General features: G+C 37.1%; 1 protein-coding gene across 6 annotated transcripts in view; it reads left to right on the plus strand.

The window, feature by feature from the left end:
• Positions 1-19813, plus strand: part of RSF1 (remodeling and spacing factor 1) — a 56838-nt gene that overhangs the window by 26992 nt on the left and 10033 nt on the right. For all 6 annotated transcript variants that reach the window (XM_075140290.1, XM_075140295.1, XM_075140296.1 and 3 more), the window contains 9 exons: positions 354-446; positions 1124-1329; positions 3339-3496; positions 6812-8550; positions 11062-11259; positions 12439-12543; positions 14179-14258; positions 17653-17707; positions 18785-18894. In XM_075140290.1, the coding sequence (XP_074996391.1) occupies positions 354-446; positions 1124-1329; positions 3339-3496; positions 6812-8550; positions 11062-11259; positions 12439-12543; positions 14179-14258; positions 17653-17707; positions 18785-18894 (2744 nt within the window). The remainder of the gene's footprint in view (positions 1-353; positions 447-1123; positions 1330-3338; positions 3497-6811; positions 8551-11061; positions 11260-12438; positions 12544-14178; positions 14259-17652; positions 17708-18784; positions 18895-19813) is intronic.

A 19813-nucleotide genomic window follows, 5' to 3' on the forward strand; every position in this document is an offset into this window, starting at 1 on the left:
ACGTCTACACGAGAGAACTTATATTCTAAATAGACAAGTCAGAAATAGAAAAATGAGAGAGTTTGCACAGCAAAGATGAGGATACCTTCTCAGTTCAGAGTTGTGCTGCCTAATTTAAGACGTTTAGAGAAGCTGGTGGTGATCAGGACCTCGATGATACACTCTTCCGAGGAGATTACCAGTGCTTCCCAACCTACTCCAGTTTTATTTTTTATTTTTGTGTGAGGCTTTCTGACTTGCAGTCCTGAAGAGATCATGTATAATTGTTACTGCAGTAAGGTAGTATTAATATAGAAGTTTAGAGTTGCTTTTATCCACTAACCCTAGCAATCTTTTTGTTTTGTTTGTGACAGATATGCCAAGAATTCAACAGCACTTGGGCTTGGGAGATGGAAAAAAAAGGATACCTAGAAATGAGTGTTGAATGCAAACTGGGGATTCTGAAGGTACACATTCATCAACGAAGTTTCTAAATGACTTTTTCCATCTTTGCTTAAATATCTTGGAGATTTTGCTTTCTCGCTCACTTGAACATCTTACAAATGTAGCTTGACTGAACCATAAGTAGATGTATTACCTGTGGCGCTGATCTTGTAACAGGCACGATGCTCGGGGTCCTGGGTTGGGCCCAAACTGAATGTAACACTTTGCATATTTTTCACACTTCGTATGAAACTTTGTATGAAAATTGTTTTGTACTTACTGTTTTGTCAGGAGCTCTTTGCCTGTGCAGTACATTTTCTAAAACGTTTATTAGCTTGCAATTAGATAAGCTTATCTGAATTCCAAAGGCAAAGATGGGACTTCTTGAGAAGACTGTCAGGGTTGGTTCCAAGTTATGTATGTGTTTTGTTGTAGAATGAGATCATTTGTACTATGTAAAAAAGAAATTAAAAATAAACTTTCTAAGCTGGCCAGGAAAAAAACAAAACAAAACAAATAAAAATTATCTCTCATTTAAAAACAACATGGTCTGGAAAAAAAAAATGGTAGCTATCACAGATCCAACAGAGAGACGCCTAAAAAGAAGTTCCAAATTACACTGAAAGGAAATGAGCTGATTTCCTTATTTCTGTTTATATTTTGAGATTTTAACAGTCTTTCTACTCTCTCACTTTTTCAGTATCTCTGTGAATGTCAGTTTGATGACAATCTAAAGTTTAAGAATATAATTAACGAGGAGGATGCCGATGCCATGCGTCTTCAGCCCATTGGTCGAGACAAGGATGGCCTGATGTATTGGTATCAGTTGGATCAAGAGCATAATGTCAGGATGTACATAGAAGAACAGGATGACCAGGATGGATCCACGTGGAAGTGCATTGTTAGGTATTCCTTTTTTCTTCTTTTGTCTTATTTTGTAGGGTTTTTAGCTATTTGTGACTGGGATTCAGAAATGTATTCCAATAAATCTCCGTTTCTCACAGAGTAGGATTGATGACAGAGGGATCTTCTGCCTTCACATCGATGTTTTAGTGAAAAACCATGTACAGAAATAACTCACTGATTTGTTGGTAATAGCTAATGTGTAACTTGTTTTCTGCTTAATCAATCTCCAACGGATATATGGAAAGGGTACCAAGAGAAGACTCTCGTGAGGACGATGGCTCCATATTGCTCACTGGCCAGCTAAATGCTTTAGGAAATGGAGGAGGACTCTTGCTTCTTTAACTTCTGCCCTATTACGACAATTACACGTGGACAGTTTTGTTCTTGGGGGAATTACATTTGCAATTTTAACTTCATGGAACTACAAAACTGTTGACAATACAAATAGGCATGAAAAATCTTCTAGAGTAGAATTCAGCTCATAGATCACTAAAGAAGAGGCGCGTGACGTTGATGCAGACTGACATGTGTACATGACTCAGTGCCTGTGGGTCTCAGTTGCTGCAGATGGATCTGTTAATATAATGATATTTTAGCTTCAGATTTATGTTTTTTTGTGATTCTTGTTACATATTTTGTTTTTCACTTTCCTTCTCTATGCAAAGTATACGGGATCTTTCTTACCAGAAAAAGAATTAGCTTGCAATTTGTTTCATATCTACCAGTTATGCATTTTTAGTTTATCTCCATGTAAACTTCTTTTTTTTTAATTTGATTAGTGCCAAGTGGATTTTAAACTGGACTCAGCAGACTCACCTCGGACTTAAAAAGTACATAGAGATGTAAAAATAGTTCTAAAAAAAGTCAAAGGATAGGGTTTTTTCTGTTTGTAAATATTAATTTTTTGTATCTGCAGCTTATTTACATATCCATAACTTTAGTAACCAAGGAAGTCACACAGAACTGTTTAAACCACTATCAACGGGCCATAAAATGATAAGCATTACTACCAGTGAAATTTAGACAGCTGTTGTGGGTGAATAAAGTAAATGTGTCTAAAGAAACCAATTAAGAGCTGAGCGGTGTTTCTCTCCCTTCATGCGTTGTAGACTCCAGAGATCAATGCCAAAAGCGGAAGAAATCAGGGTTCTGCTAGGGAAGTTCTGACACTCCACACTCACAGCAGAAAAACACAGTAATGCATTGTAAAATCTGAAATGGTGTTAAACCCTTGAGATTCCACATCTCAGGGCTGTTGCACTTCCAGGCTTCCTTTTTTTCTGTAAACCTGAGCAAAACAAATAGCTGAACGTTGACTTTGAAAAAAGAAATGCGAGAGCTGCCTTATTATTCTAGTCTATTATGAAAACAATGACTCTTTTTAATTATCTCTCAAATTCATTATACATTAAGGTGTTGGTTTTTATAGTTAGATGTCCAGTTTAAATAAGGAGTTACAGTGCACTGAGATTTGCACGCATAGAAATGCACGAACATTTTCTCGCTATCGTAACTCTAGTAGCTGGAATTTTCTAGACAATTTTGTATTGTTTGCTAGAAGTGCTTAGGATGGGTACTTGCAAAAAGTATCTAAATTACTTAATTGCTTTTGAAAATTTCATTTGAATGATGTGGTTGCTCCTTTGGTGCATGAGCAGAAAACTACAACTTCTCTGCTGAGAGAAAAAAGAAACTGCAAAGAAAAATCAGTGAGGGTTGGTAAGAGGATAATAAAAGAATAATAGTAGCAGCTTGGATCCAGACCCAACAGGACTTGAGTCGAGATAGATAAGGCCCTTCCAAAAAAGTGATTTTATTTTGGTATGGATAAATTGGAAAGTTTCTGACTGCGAAGTTGGAGCCACTCTGGTGGGACAGGTTCTGTGCTTGTACATAAGGTTTTCAGGGCAGCATTCATTTAAGCAGATGGTGTTTGTTTATTTTTTATGAATCCCTTTGGGGTGAGTAAGTGGCTTATCAGACACTATGGTTTTTCTTCTGTCATCTAGAAACCGCAATGAGCTTGCCGAGACCCTTGAGCTCTTGAAAGCGCAAATTGATCCTGCCCTGTTGAAAAACAACAGTTCTCAGCAGGAGAACTCATCACGTGAAAGCCCAAGCATAGATGATGAAGACACCAAAAAGGGTGAAGAAGCATCTACACAAGGTTTTCTGCCTTCTTTTCTCAAATTTTAAATGTTGTGCTGTGGCAATTTTAGAATTTTCAACTTCATGAAAAGTTACTGTGTTAGATTAGGACTTTTTTTTAAAAAAAAAAAAACAAACCAAAAATGTTTCTGTTCAAAGTAAATCAAGTAAATATTGAATACTTTGAAATTATGAATATTATTGGAGGTTTTTTAGTGCATATTTAGGCTCAAGAGTTTATTTATAAGACAGCTGTGTATAAACTGTTTGCTAAGTAATTTTATTTTTGCTGTACATTTTGTATAATATTGTAAATACTCGTCATTGTATGTTTTTGTGGAGCATTGAGCTGTTGCCAAACTTTTCCTGTTCTAGCAACATTAAAATTTTAAAAAGAAAAAAAATCTGTTTGTGCAATGCCATGATTGAAATCAATACAGTATTGAGTGTGTTGTTTATTTCTGCTTTTGACTTTGAATCAAAAAATATAAGTTGCTTCCTCAAATGTGTCATAATCTACATGATTTTTCAAGAAGACATGAGCTTAAGTTAAAACAATTTAAAATACTAAAATATTTTAGAAGTGAAGTGGTCCTTAGCTGCCTCCACTGTTCTATTAACAAAGAACCTTTTTTCCTTCCCTATTATCATGTCATTGCACATATTTAACAACTTACCTGACTTCTTGGTTTGTGCATTGGTTTTACTAAGTATCAGTATCAGTTAGCCTGAAGTATTTTGTGTTATAAGAATCTGATCTCTTTTCGGTTATGAAAAACTAAAAGCTTGTTATCCCAAGTAATTTTACCCTAGTTACTACCTGGTGTTATCATTTTGTTAAAATTCAGGACAAGATTTTCACAATCAGAAACGAAGATTTAAGGATTCCACTGTGTTAGTATGTGTGTCTTTAAATCCGTTTAAGTTAATCTGATATATGGAATTAGCCAAGGCCTGTCTTGGTTCTGAGTATCAAAGAGAAACACTTGCTATTTTATTCTCACTCTTTGCAACAAACAGTGTAGAACAGAAGAAATAAATAAAACATTTAGATAAAATTTGAGTTGTTGTGGAAGCATTAAAAGACTACTGTAGAAATTGCAGTAGATTGTGATGAACACCAGCAAAATTGCCTTTCAGTCTAAGGCATTTCCAATATCTAACTGTGCATGTAAGTGACAACATAACCTGCGTGGTTACCGACACTGCAGAATTAATTCCAAGTACTGATCTTGCCTTTGTCTCGCTAAAAATTATCAAGCCAGCTTAAATCATCTAATCGAGATCTCTGCTTCAGATACGATTTTACTTTACCTTGAATTCAGGAGGAACTATTTGAAAACATCTTAATGAATGTCCCCACTGTAGATAAGTCCCCAAATCCTACGGCACACTCACCTGGGTCAGTACTTGCATTAGGCTGTGTACTGATGCAAAATCCCTCCTAGGCGCTGGTCCCGTGTATGTAACGAATAATGAAATTACTTACGTGTGCAGTCATTTCAGAGCAGTCGGTGTATTCACAGAGTGCTACTTAGAGCCTTTCAGTTGAGAAGCTTTACTAATTCTTCCTATTAGTCCAAGGACTGCACTCAAAGCCCTTCTAAGGTACAGTGAAAACATATTGGAAGACCTGGAACCTCTTTGCTTTGGCCACTTCCCAAACAGTGTTAAATTAGTTCATACAAAAATAAGGTAAACTGAACCAATGCTTACACGTTTTTTACTGGCCTGATTGATTGACTCAAATAGTGTTAAGACAACTTGTGCATCAGCTGAGTCATTTTGCATGTATGAAATGCTTTACAAGCAGTTCAGGGAGTTAAGCTATAGAAACAACTGTTGATTTTCAGTATAGAGAAGTTTTGGGGATTCTAGTGATCCTTGATGTTGGAAGTTTGGGAGAAAGCAGTAGGTGACAGGAAGAAATGGCTGAACAACGATTAGACAGAAAGAAGTGACAGGAGGATGGGAAAACTCAGACACAGAAAAAATATCTCATCCTCACCGTTACAGAGAAGTGTCTTTAAAGAGGCAGCTTTTACGTTACGACGGCTCAGAGTGGGGACCACTTCTATGAAGGGTAAAAAATCAGCCTTGAGCCTTCAAAATGTTATCACTGCTGGTGCCTTAGAGATGCATCTCTTACTGCTGTACTAATCGCTGAGGCTTATTTGGATACATGCTTTGTATTTGAAAATATTCTAAAATCTATGAATTCCTCCTCACCACTCTTTTCTAAAACGTTTATTTTCTTTAATGTAACTAAGTTAGCTGTCATGTATTTTCTCCTTGTATATTTCTAACCACTTTGGGAAGCTCTTATCTTGGAAAAGAATTACACTAGTGTGGAGGGAGAGAGGTGAGGTAGAAGAAAAAAATCATCCTTTTGTTTGGAGTTAGGGCACACTTGCAGTAACATCTTCCAGATGGTAGAAGATGCTGTTATGGTATATGTAGTGCTATTATGTTTGCTTTCTTCTAATTAGTTCTATCCCTAGCTGACTCAAAAATATGGTGAAATAAAAAAATCTGAGGTATTAAGAGGCTGCGGTAATGATAAATAATAGGCTTAAGTACATAGTAACAAAATAGATGGTCTCTTCTGAATGCTGGAACTGTACTATAAGCCCTAACGATCTAAAAATGACTTAGCAAAGAAGGCATAACCTAATTCTTCAAGCTCTGCAGGTTTTTCTGGCATACGCTACTACTCACTGTGCTCGTTTTAGAAGTGAATGTAGAACATTGTCTGTTAGCTGTGTGTTGACAGTACACAGGAGATGTAGTCATCGTCCAGAGAATCTAGGTGAATTTTGCCATAAGCTATAATGTTGAATGTCTTCTTTTTTCTCTGAACTGTTGAAATACGATAGTTAAGTATTTCTTGAAATAAAAACATGTACAAACAGGGGACTGATTTCTGTGTAGAATTTCACTTGAAGACCATGGAATCTTACACCATGTTCTGGTTTGTGAAATAATCCAGAAACTCAAGTGAGACGTCCAGTTGATGCTTTGTGTGCTCACTACTTAGGTTTTACGTATCCTCTGAAAGTATTGTGGTACTACTGAAGAAGGAGCCGAGATGTCTGTATAGTTTATCTTGGTATATAATTAAACTGAACTGTGATTCTATAGCTAAAAATTGGCAACCCGCTCCTTTAATGACAGTGTTAGCCAAGCCAGATTTCTAATAATTCCGTGAGAGAAGATTAATTTGCGGGGGACTTTGGGTTGTTGGGTTTTTCAGATACGCCTTTGTTTTGATGGATGCTCTTTGAAATCCTGTAGGTCCCCTGGTTGTTTCATAGTTGTTTTTCTCTGTCAACAGAAAACCAATTAAAAATCAAAGAAGAAAAAGAGGAAGTGGAGGAAAAGTCAATGGAATTGGAAAGCCTTCCTCTTCCTGTGGTCAAAGATGATGAAAATATGCCGAAAATGGAGAAAGGGGAAGAAAAAGAAATTATAAAATTGCCAGTAATAGTAAAATTAGAGAAACCTTCAGAACACAATGAAGAAAAGCAAACTGTCAAAGAAGAAAGTGACTCCTTTAAAGAAAATGTCAAGCCTGTTAAAGTAGAGGTGAAGGAAAACAAAATAGAACCAAAAGACTTAAAAGAAGTAAAAAGTTGCACAGACAAAATAGCAGTTCATGAGCCGGAGAGGTTAGAATTTTGTGTTAATGTCAAAACTCCCCAAGATATTGTGGAGAAATCTGTGGAAGAAAGTGAGAAACTTAAAAATGACCAGCAAGCAAAAATACCGCTTAAAAAGCGAGAGATCAAGCTCACAGATGACTATGACAGTCCGATAAAGGGGCCCCTATGTAAATGTGTTACTCCAACAAAGGATGTCTTGAAGGAAGAAGGGAAACCAGAAGAAGAAGCTTTTAAGAGAGTCCCTACAATTACTGCTTTATGTCCTGATGGGAAAGTGCTAGTAAATGGAGAGGTTAGCTGTGAAAAAATAACCCCAAGTGTCATACAAAATAATAAGTCGGAACACTCTGCTAGCACAAAGGAAGACAGCAGCTCATTAAAAGAGAGAAATGGAAAAAGTGGGGAAAAGGTATCAGACTCCCTAAAGGTATCAGACTCTGTTAGTAAAATTATAAAAGCGTGCGAGGTTGAGAAAAATGCAGTAACTGTGGTGAAAGAGATAGGGGCTGTGGTCTCTGAGGTTTCTAATCAGAAAGTGCCTTTAAAGGAGGAATCTAGTCCTGTGGAAAAGGAGTCCCTTGACAGCCCAGCTACTGAAATGGTAGTGGAAGAGTCTTCAAACTCTGAAGACTGTGCCAAAACAACTGAAGAGAAACTAGCCATGAAAATGAAAAAGGACAGACTACCGCCACCCAAAGAATGCTTAGAGAAGCTAGAGAAGTCCACAAATGCATCTGCTCCTGCAGAACTGCCCAAGCTTGCACTGTCTGATGAAGAGACTTTGAAAAGTAAAGGTGAGTCTGAGGAGAAACCCGATTCTCAAAAAGCTGCTGAGACACCCCCTTCATCTACTTCTCCCGTTACTTTAGAGAAGCCTGTTTTGGAAAAGGATGGCCCCGATAGTAAAACAGCTCTACCTGAGGAGAGCAAAGTAGAAGAAAAATCCAGCCCTGAAAAACAAGAGGAAGAGCTGGAAGCTCCCAAGACAGAGCCAGATAGGTTAGATGATGCCCATGCTTCTAATCTAGAGGACTCCTCAGAGAGTAAAAAGGAATCTCCACTACCTAAAAGCAAATTTAAATATAAGCTAGTTTCTGAAGAAGAAAGCTGCACAACAGATAATAAAGAAATAACTTCTGAAAGACAGAAAGAAGGAATTAAGTTAACAATCAGGATCTCCAGTCGGAAGAGAAAGACAGAAACACCGCCAGAAGAGGTCAGCATTGGCCGCACATTAAGGCGATCTCCAAGAATATCCAAGCCTACTCCAAAAGTTGTGGAGACTCGGGATCAGAAACCTGACAAAAAACGACCTGAAGAGGAAGAGGAGAAACCTGCAGCAGCACAAAAACCGGAACGAAAAGAAGATGCAAAAAAACAAGAGAAGGAGTCAAATTCGAAGGTTAACAAGGTAATACAGTTTTATTACCCGGGAATAAAGAATACCCACAGTCTATCTATAAGGAGAATATACGCTTACATAGGAATATTGAGGATTTTGTTCCTCTGGTCAGCTTTTGCAAGGAACTGGCTTTGCAATCCAGTTAGTGGACTCGACAAATCTAAAAACACCCCCTAGGAGAGTGTTGACTTACCCGTTTATAAAATCTGTCATTTAACCTAAACTAAGTAGACCAAGTCAACCAGAGTGAATTCTTCTAAGAAATGAAATGATCAGACCTGAGTCAGTCTGGCTGAGTGGCTGAATGGAGACTTCTAGCTCCTGTGGATTTACTAGATGGATACTTGGTGTCTGGTTGGTCAGGATGATCGTAAGCCAAAAAGGAACCAACAAATGGTGAAGAATAAAAATATTATGACTTCTGTTTCTAGGTGAAGCTAAAGTTGTTGTTGTGGTGAGTTCATGATATAATTGAGCTTTTCTCATACATGGGATATACGTTTTACTTTGGGTGGAGGTATCTTTTTTCATGATAAACGTTTGCTTATGCAGCATAGATCTTAGAAGTATGTCAGGTAAATATAACACAAAAAGTTAAACATACATATGTATAGTGTGCTTCTAAGTCTATGTAATTATAAACACCTTTTATTATTTATTTTCCATTTTTTTCTGGATATGGAGTACAAAACAAACAAGGAATAAAGAGTCTGTATTTTTAAGTGTACTCTTTTTATATCAACTTGAAATCCATTTAATTTTTCTACTGCTACACATTTCTGTACTGATTTTTGTAGTCCTGCCAAGACATTCACTTATTTAGGAAGTTTTCTTTCACATACTGCTATATTGAATAATCTTCATAAAATGAACAGTTGATTTTACAGTGAATGATAACATTTATACTGAAAAATTCTGTTATATACATAAACAAACAAAAACAATTTTCACGTTAAAAATTAATTTTAAAATTTTCATTTAAAAATAAATTAAAATCATAGTGATTGTAAGTCCTACAAGTAGTTTTAATTTTGAAGTACTGTTGCTATAGGAGTTTTAACTTGATCTCTTTTTTTGAAAGATACAGAGATCTAAAAAGACTTACTTTTCCAGAGAGATTCTGAAATAAATGGTAGAGGAAGAAGTGTGAAACTAGTAAGCTTCTGTCATTTTATCAGGATCAAAAATACTCAAATCTTTAATAGGATATTTTATATTTGTTTTAAAGAAGGGCCTTTAGAAAATAGGTTTGAAATGATGATGATATATGATGAAGCCTAAATTTAAACTAATACTATCACGGATTTAAAGTACATTTGCTACTAAAGTTCAGTGAACAGTAAAATCAGTAAAGAGTTGGAAATTAATGTTAAGAACCTGATACAAAATTTTACCAATATGACAAATACTGCTTCGGTACAAGTCCGTCCTGCAGGATAAATAGAATATTTTGTACATTTTATTTTATTCAGCTCATTCAGGTCAATGAGTAGTTTAGTCAAAATTAAAAAATGTTTTCAGTTGGAATAGCTTGAAAAGTTATTTTCCTTCTTCAGTGTCTGGTGGGGGGAAACAGTTGTGAGAGAATGAAGTCTATGAGAAACAACTCAATTAATGAGAAGAAAAGTTTTTTCTGTTTGGTATGCTGCTTTCAATATAAAAGATCCTAGTTGCAGAAAGTAGTTTTAACTAATACAAAATGGTATTCTGAATTTTAACTGAATTTTTCATCCAAAATATATTTTAAACAAATAACTAGTGAAGCTTAACACATCTAGAGAATAAGAGATGTCAGTTTGCACTGTTTAAAATAAAAAGGTGGAAAGTAAATGCATGGTAAGATATGTGGTTGCTTTACTAAGGTAGATATGATACAAAGGGGTAGATTTGATTAGCCTCTGATTAGCAAAAAAGAAGCATCAACTGAATCAGTTTTCACTTAAGAAAAATAATGGAAAAGTATAAATGCGAAAGAAGACCTTGATATAAGGTCTTATGCACTTAGAAGGTGCAATGATATTATTTCAGAAAAGTATGCCCATCTTAGAGGAAAGCACCAGAAACACTTAAGTTAATATACTTGTTAGAGTGCAAACATGTTTTCTAAAGCGAAATAAAAGACAAACTGTACATGGAGGAAAAAAAAAGAAAATATTCTCTTTGCATTGAGGAAAGCTATCATCAAAAAGTCAGAAAGTTTAAATGTGGAATTTACCATGTTCACAAGAAAGTTTACCTTGTCAAAATAGAAAAAAAGGGGCTGAGTGACAAATTTGTCTTCCTACTTTTAACTCTTATTTGAGAGTTTCTGCAGGTAGATATGAATTTTTCTCCCTTTATTATCTTGTTGCATTTTAAGGCTCTTCGAAAGAGATTCATTGAAATGCCCTGTTGTAAATTTACTGCAACTGTTCTGATTGAAATTAATCACTTCACTGTAGAGAGATATTTTTTTAAGATCTGGGAAGAAACTCTGTAAGCTTCCTTTGTGTTTTCTCTTTCAAATGGTATGTCTCATAGAGAAGCAAAGTTCGGTGGACGGGTACACGAACACGTGGCAGGTGGAAATACTCAAGTAATGAAGAAAGTGAGGACTCAGATAGTGAAAAAAACTCTGATGAGGAGGAGGAAGAGGAAGAAGAGGAGGAAGAAGAAGCTGCACCTGCTGATGACGATGAGCCGTGCAAGAAGTGTGGCCTTCCCAATCACCCTGAGCTGGTAGGCTTTTGGGGAAAGCTGCTGTTGGCTGTTGTGTCAGATTTGGTGGATTGGCTTTGGTGCTATCTGAAGGCGGATCATCCTTTGAGTTGGCTGTATGTAGGAGTAGATGAGTTTACCTTTAATAAGGAGGGAAGGAAGTTATTTCTTCTGTTTACCACCTCTGAAATGTCGTCTTTTATGAGGTATAACACAATTTAGCCCATTGAGAACTGATCTGGGTGAGGCTTCTAGGTTGTGCCTGCAATCTCAATGAATACAGAGGAGACAACATCAAAAAAAACAACAGCAGTGCAACGTGTGCACTCCAGTGTCTTGTAACGTGGTCACAGCTACATAGTCATCCCTGTTGGATACAGCTGCACATCACCCTGAGGACTGGATATAGCAAAATCCCATACAGAAGGAGCACAGCAAGCTTTCACTATTTCTGATGTTTATGGTTCTGGTTCATCAGCAGTAGACGTCATCATGAATTCCTATTTATCTGGGAAATCATAACGTGCAGTCCTGCTATGAATCCACAAAATAAGCATACTCTCAGGTGTGTGACAGGTATCCTGGCACAGTTGAGACAAAGTTCGAACTTTAAGATGTTAGAGATAAATATTGCAGCTGACATGGCTTATGTCAGCTTTGTTCCTCAGTTTTAGAGGAAAGGGATGTCTCAAGCTTTACCCAACTAAGTACAAACTCTAGTAGTTGCCTAGTTCTGTTTATCTCTAAGAGTCTGCAAGGCTTTGTCTCTACCGTCCGGGACATAAAATCATCCTGATTGAGGAAATGGCCAGGTTTCCTTCACGTGGACATGAATGTACAGGGAAAACCGTTCACATCACATCTTGTCCAGATGCAGTTTTCCCCTTAGTCCGGGATCTGGAAAGCATTACCAGATATCACACTATGGGCACACAAAGTATGTAGTCCAGTAGTACTAAGTGCCTGAGAATACATAGGAAATCTGGTGTTAAAATAGAAAACTATGATACATAAACTTCCCCATAAAAACCACCCCTGGCCCCGGAAATATCTAGTGATAAGTGATACAGGATTTTTTTTGGTTTTGGCACAGTCCAAAGTATTTGTAAAGTGCTTCTGTGTTGGCTGGTGAAATAGTTCTGGAGCTTGTTACATGTTGTGAATGCCAAAAGATACTCATGATTCATTTTGTTTCTACAGATTTTGTTGTGTGACTCTTGTGACAGTGGATACCACACAGCCTGCCTTCGCCCTCCTTTGATGATAATCCCCGACGGAGAGTGGTTCTGCCCACCTTGCCAGCATGTATGGTTCTTATTTGACTTCACTGTTCTCCTTTTCAGCTTTACTTGCAGTTGTGGGGATTTGTTGAGAGTTTAACAAGTTCTTTTATCGTTTTTCTGTTAAAAAATAGACTGTGATGGATTGTAGGGATGCTGATCTTCCCTCTTGCTCATTGGTAAAACTGAGTTTTGGGAGGTGGTTTTCCTCTCCCTTTCTTTTTTCTGCTAGTGATGAATGACTGACATGTACATGGGAATCTCCAACCACACTGGTCTTCTCCCATCTTTGGTTAAATTACCTCAACACTAACATAGTATTGAAAATATGTCTTAATTTTTCCAAAAAGAAACATCATGTTATCATCCTGGAGGGGGAAGCAGCAGGCAGCAAGGGATGGATTGGTGGCCAAAGCAAGCAGCTGTTTCTGAAGTGCTGTTCCTTCTTCAGAGACATTTGCTCAGGAGCTGGTTAGAGAAAACTGCTATTTCTAATGAGTCTCACAGTATAGTTTGCCTCTGCTGGGAAGGCCAGCGTTGTCCGTGTCAAGTAATAGACAAATATGAACACTTTTCTTGAAGGTTAGAAGCTGCTTCTGCCAAAAAAACCTGCATAATGCACATGTCCAGTTTCATTTAATGTACATCTAAAATAGCAAGATTTGCAGGGATGTGCTTGGGAGGATTAGCTATAGAGTGTGTGATGCTGTTCTTGTTAAGTTACTGGGGAACAATTTATGCACATATTCAGAGTAATCTGCCTGATCCCAAACCTCTTCCTTGCTTTTAGAAATTCTTTGCCAAAAGAGCTGTTGCCCTGCAAAAAGCTAGTCCCGCTGGACATGATGTGATACGGCTGTATTGAGCATTATTTTTAGTTGTCTTCTGAGGGGTATTTTTAAGTAGTGATGATTTTGAATATGTAAGAATGTTTTCTTTACACAATTTGGGATTGCAGCTTGTAGTTAGAGCATCTCCTTGCTCTGTTGCTGTTTAGAAATTTTTAATATGAAAAATGACAGATTTGTAAAAGCGTGATGATGATCCTTGGAAATAGTACGATGCGGGCATTAACATGGAATAAGGCACAATTTGCCCATAAAAACTCTTTTTTACATATGGCTCCTTGAGTATTAAGTGGTGTTCTAAGATATGGAACATTTGGTAAGAAAATGATCCTGAAGTGTATCTCTGCTTTTTACTGCGGTGCCCACAGATTCGTGTATTCTTCCAAGATTAAGATAAGGGACAAGCAGATGTCACTGTGTGTATACGCTCAGCTTTCTGTATGTATGTTATGTATGTCTATGAAATCTCAGGTTTCTCTGAGGCAAAGTAAATACCAACAAAAATGTGGTACTAATTTAGAAATGTGTTTATTCTAAACATCTTTAATACTTGCTTTAGGCATGTTGCTTCCTACAATAAATGCCAGTTACTGGGAGGATGCATCTCTAGCAGTTCACGGTGAAGCACGCGTGTTTTAGGAAGACAGTCTTTGTTGTAAAGCCTTGTTCATCGAAGAGGAGCCTCCAGTGTAGCAAGGCACTCACCCTTCTTCCAGACAAATATAGAAATAGTGAATGAAGTGTCTGAACGTTAGTTCGACATGAAAATGGTTGGTTATGAAAGAAGCTAATGCTGTGTTTCATTCCTTTAGAAATTACTCTGTGAGAAATTAGAAGAACAATTACAAGATCTGGATGTTGTCTTAAAAAAGAAGGAGCGTGCAGAACGCAGGTACTATTGTTTGGTTGTGTTCACAGCAAGCTGCTATGCAGAGGGGTAGTAATAACTTAGCATTAAAATAACTGGGGACTGGGGAGGAAAGTAGCAACAAGACTGGGAATTGGTAAGACCATTTTGAATTCCCACTGATTATTGGTGGTGTAGTGCTGGGAGAGCTTGCAAGAAGGGAGAAAAAGTCCAATAATTGGAAAAGATAAGCAAATACATTTGTATTAAACTTTGGTTAAGGTACCTGAACACAAATTTGGCTTTCCTATACCAGTAGTTAAATGGTTTTCAGCGCTGGTTCAGCTGCATGTGTTAGTAATACTGTCAGCCGTGTGAAGAGTTCCTGCTGTAAGCAAGGTTAAGTCCTGACTTTGTTTCAAAGGTCGTCCAGGTTAATGTGTTTTTTTAGTCTTGTTGCTTTAGATTCTTTTAAACTTTGCCGAATTTACAAGATTATACAATTGCTGTAGCATAGTGGGTCAGCTGAATTACAACTTCGAGTGAAATTTTGTGTCCACCCCTGCCATTACTGAAGGCTAAACGCAAACCGGTCTACTGCATTTATGAACAACATTCTTAATATTTGGAACATCCTATCTGCAGTTTTCAGACCTGAAAATGAGGGACATGAAACACAGTCTGCATAATTTGTACCTTTTAGGACCTACATTGAATACTTTGCAAAATTTAATAACATCTGTATGCATTATTAAACAAAACTTTGCATGAATTGTATCTTAAAAGGCAAATTTCACCAGAAGGTGAGACCCTTTTAAAGAAAGTAATTGAGCAGGTTTATATTTGTAGCAGGTACTCTAATATCACATGGGATGTAGTGATTTGGTGCTGGGAAGAGCGGAGCACAATCCGTGTCTGCTTTCAGCTTCCTTCCAATCTCCTCTTTGTTATTGCTGTTGCAGCAGCAACAATGATAGTGACAGATCAGGTACCAACTGCTCCTAACACTGCTACTCTGCTCAGAGTGGATCTAGATCATACTGTGGTAAAATTATCCTTGGCTTGCCAAGTCTAGTGAATTTGTAGCTTTGGGAACGAAACTATTAGCTATTTTTATGAGTAAGCTCAGCTTACACACAGCCTCCATCTGTGCAGGAGTATGGGACACAAAGGAACTGTGTCTGCCGCTCTGCTTTACGGTGGGAAGACTCATTACTAGTGAACAGTATTTTTGGACCTACTTTGGTAAATATTCTGCTGGCAAACATTACATGGAATGCAAGCTTTTTCCAGTCTGTCTTGCTTTCTTGAAATGACTAGTGTTGCATAAAAATACAATCTTTTAATGGTTACAGGAGAGCATACAATTGATATTATAGCACTTTTCAGTGTCTGAAACAGATGTTTAACAACCGTTTTGCAATCTGATCCTCATACAAAGTGAACCTAATTTTTTTCTATTGTATATGATGAGGCTGGTTTTTTAAATTATTTTTAAATTTTTTTTTAAAAGTCTCTTAAAAAGAGAAATGAGCTTGGCTTATAAAAGATTTCATGATACAATAGTTGAATATTGAAGTTTTTCAACTTAATGGTGGTATATTTTAGCAAATTGTGAGGTAAAAAGGCTGAAGAATTATAATGCTAGAAGAAATTATAGTCCTTATTACAGCTTGTTGTAAAAGTTAAAGCAGGTTGGTTGTTTGGGGCATAGAAACATTTTAATGTAATGTTTCTGTAAAATCACAGTGCGTGTTGTCTGTCTTTTTGGCAAAGAGAAGAAAACCCAACTGTCTCATCGTGGGCACACACACTTAATAGATTCTCTGAACCAGGGTTATTATCGTGCTTTTTGAACTAGCGATACTGTCGTGCTCTTTCAGTTATTCTCTAGCTTTCAGGAGTCTGGCTGAAATTGATTCAGCTGCTCAGCTATATTCTTATGCATCCCCAAAGCGTTACGTCGCAGATTTTTTTAATGAAAGCTTTAGGTTTCACATTGACTTACAAATACATAGATCAAAGTCATACCTTTATTTTTTTTTCTGTTCATGAATTGAAGATGCTACTGCAACAACCTGGCTGAATTTCAGGTTTCTCATGTACATGCTAACCATGTCCTACCACCAGCTAGAGGGAGTGGACATTAAATCTGTTATGGATGCCCCTTTTAGTTCATGTTAGAGACTCTCAGACATTCTTGATAGAAAATCCCTCTGGGAACTACTTCTCTGCTTCTCCCAGGCCAAATCAGGTGGAGTACTTCCTTCCATGCACACTGTTATGACTTCCCTGTAGCAACTTTTGCAGCTGCTTCATGAGAGAAGATGTTTTCTGGATTCTTCTAGGAAGAGTTTATAACTAGTCAGTGCTTATCTGCACCTACCGTTGGAGACCTGGTGGTTCAAATGTTTAAGCTATTGGTTAAAGTGTTGAGCTTCTGTGTACTACGTACTAATAAGGAATGCATTAGATACTTCATTTTGCATTTCTTTTTAAGACCTTTACCTCAGCAGGATTGGCTTGTTTCACTTGCTAATTTGCTAAGCAGAGTGTACTCAAGCCAGGGAGGAGAAAAGCAGATCTTGAAAGCCTCACTGATCATGTTTGAAAACAGCTGAATTTTTCTCATCTCTCCTGTCTCTTGATGTTTTGCATCACAAGAAATGAGAAGTAGAGGAACTGTTGAAGACACTCACTGAATACTCAAATGTTTACATTTCTAGTTCTTTTCTCATTTTAGGAGTTGTATCTGTTGCCTTAAGATGCTATTTTAATTCATTTTCAAGAGCATAGTGATTTTGCACGGTGTATGACAAAATTCTTCCTCATCCAACAAATCTCATGGTGCTCAGATGGATGAAGATTTCTTTTGATCTATCAGTTTGGAGAACTGACATTAGGAGACAAAACCAATTTACTTTTATACGCAGCCAGAAATTTCAATTTAGATATAATGATACAGAGTTGTCAAAGTTCATGGTCTTTTTGGCTGTAAAACCACCTAAAATCCATTTTTTCCTCTTTGTCAGTATTACTTTAGGAACTGTGCTTGTTCATGTTATTTAATAAAAAATACTATGCTAGATTCTTTCAGTAAAGAGTTCTCCAGGAGGTTATTTGAATAAAAATGTATAGTGCAGAAGGCTCATCAGAAGACTTTTAAAATTTACTTACAGCCCAATTAAATCATTTCTGTGGTGCCCACAATCTTCAAGTACTGTTGTTTGTCAGAACTCTCTGGAAATCTCTTACATTATGCATGCAGGAAAATGTACTCTTATGAGATTTAGCACATAATTCCAACTAAAATAACTGTTTTCAGTCAGAGTCAGTTTACCTAGCGATAGTAAGAGCTTCAAATGGTGCTAATTACAGCATTATTTTAGATATCTGCAGTCTTTCTGTAAGCTTATTTTCATTTTTTTCTCTCCTAAAGAAAAGAGCGCTTGGTGTATGTGGGTATCAGTATTGAGAACATCATTCCACCTCAGGTAAGTTATTGTCTATGTTGTATTATTGTTTTATTTTCCAAACTTCTCAGGGAAGAAGTTTCTCAGTGGTGTGTTAGAAGTGCTAGTAGCATCTTGGATAGAAAAATCAATCTATATGCAGATCAGAAATAATTCTAGACCCTTCATTTTCAACTGAGATTGAATTTAGCAGAGAAGCCAAGGGAGCTTTATCGTGTTTATTAGAGCCAACTGGTGCCACACAGAGTCCTCTGTCAGTGAAGGATCGCAGAATCACCTCCCTACCCATGACAGTTGGGTTTTGAGTAGAGTGCTCTACAATTCATAAAGGTGGGATTCAGTTTATTTAGCTCTGGTGTCTGCTGTATAGTTATCTAGGTCTGAACTAATTGCCATGGCTTTTCTTTGGAACTGATGGAAACAAATGTTTCTGGCTTATGATTCATCCGAAATTATATAATCTGTTCCTTGCATGAGAGTTTAAAATGAAACTTTTGTTTGTTTTAAACATAGACTTTCCACTCTAACTGACTGTAATAAAGCCAACTTTCTCCCCCTGTCTCTGGATTACAGAAAAATGGTAACAGCTTTTACAAACTTGCAGAAGAGTCTATGGCTGGGGGCAGATATTTGAAAAATTCAGCCTGGGGGCAGATTTTTTTTTTTTTAAATGAATATCTTGGAAACAATATCATAAAATTAACCTGCGTGGAATTTTATTGAAACCGCACCATGTAAAGGTGTCCCTGTGCTCAGTATGTAGAGATGCTATCAACAATGTGTTCAGCTGCTGCATTTACTAGTCCTGGGAGTATCACCTGAGGCATGATGTCAGTGTTGTAGTATAAACACAATGATACAATAGCCTGAACCCTTAAACTCTGTATTTGTGGAATTATGGAGCCAGTAAGAGCAATAGGTGTGAGCGTTCACGCGAACTCAGCTGTAACAAGTCCTTATAATAGAAGCCAAAACGTGTTGTGTTGTGCATATGAGCTTTCTAGATCGTACGAGTATCTGTATCATGAGTTCAGTCACGATGAGTGTGGAGGGAGGGGGGCGATAAAGCTTTTTGACACTTCTGTCTTACGTGAACAGGAGCCAGAAATACCTGAAGGTCAGGAGGAAAAGAAGAAAGATTCCAAAAAGCCAAAATCAAAACTGCTTGAAAGGAGGTCTACCAGAACCCGAAAGTGCATAAGCTACAGGTCAGCAGCTTGTTTAAATAGCTTGTAAAACAAAGAAAAGTCATACTGTCGTTTTCCTTCTCAAGCAACCCACCACTTCTCATGCACACTTTTACATTTAAAAGAGAGACCCAACTAAAGTGTCTCTTCCTCTGAACACTGGTTATGCTGGATGATTGTAAAAGCATATGAGGTGGTATAGTGAAGGGATGATGCATAAAAAAAATAAAATGTATATGGTACTTTGTTCAGGAACACTGGAGAAGGTTTTGGTGTTACTGCAGTTTCTGGAATAAGTTAAAGCAGGTGAATCATACCTCTCCGTTCTGTTGAAAGGGAGACTTACGCTTGTGTCTAAAGGCCTTAAATACCCCTCTCTCTTTTTTTCCCCCCTTACGGCTTCTTTACATGAAAGAGGCATGAAACTTAAAACGCAATTATGAGACAGTACATCTAAAAATGGTCTATAACTCTTTAGAGAAATTGTGATAAAAATGCAATTAGTAAATTAGAACTCCAAGATATTTAGACTCTGCACATTCTGAAAGTAGAACAGGTCACTGAAGTTTCCAAAAATTCAGCATGATCTTAATATTATCTTTTGTTCTCAGTGTATTACCAAAGTGTTTTCTAAACTATTTTCTAAATAATTTCTTGAGGTGCTCCATATCCTCTTCAGTCCACCAGGCTAGTAGGCTGCCTTTTGGGATTAGAGAAGAATGTTGTTGCCTGAAAGCCTGTATTTTTTTGTCCCAGCTGCATTAGGAATATTAAAAAAAAAAAAAAGAATTACCTTTCCTGTACTTGTTCTATGTAGACCTTTATCATCAAAAATTAGAACATTACAACTTTGAAATCCTTCCAACAATAAGCGTGATTAAACTCATAGTAAATCTGATTTTGCTGTTGAGGAGAGGCATGGCGTTTGTATACACTGAGT

The sequence above is a fragment of the Calonectris borealis genome, chromosome 1, assembly GCF_964195595.1.
Source record: "Calonectris borealis chromosome 1, bCalBor7.hap1.2, whole genome shotgun sequence".
Lineage (NCBI taxonomy): Eukaryota > Metazoa > Chordata > Aves > Procellariiformes > Procellariidae > Calonectris > Calonectris borealis.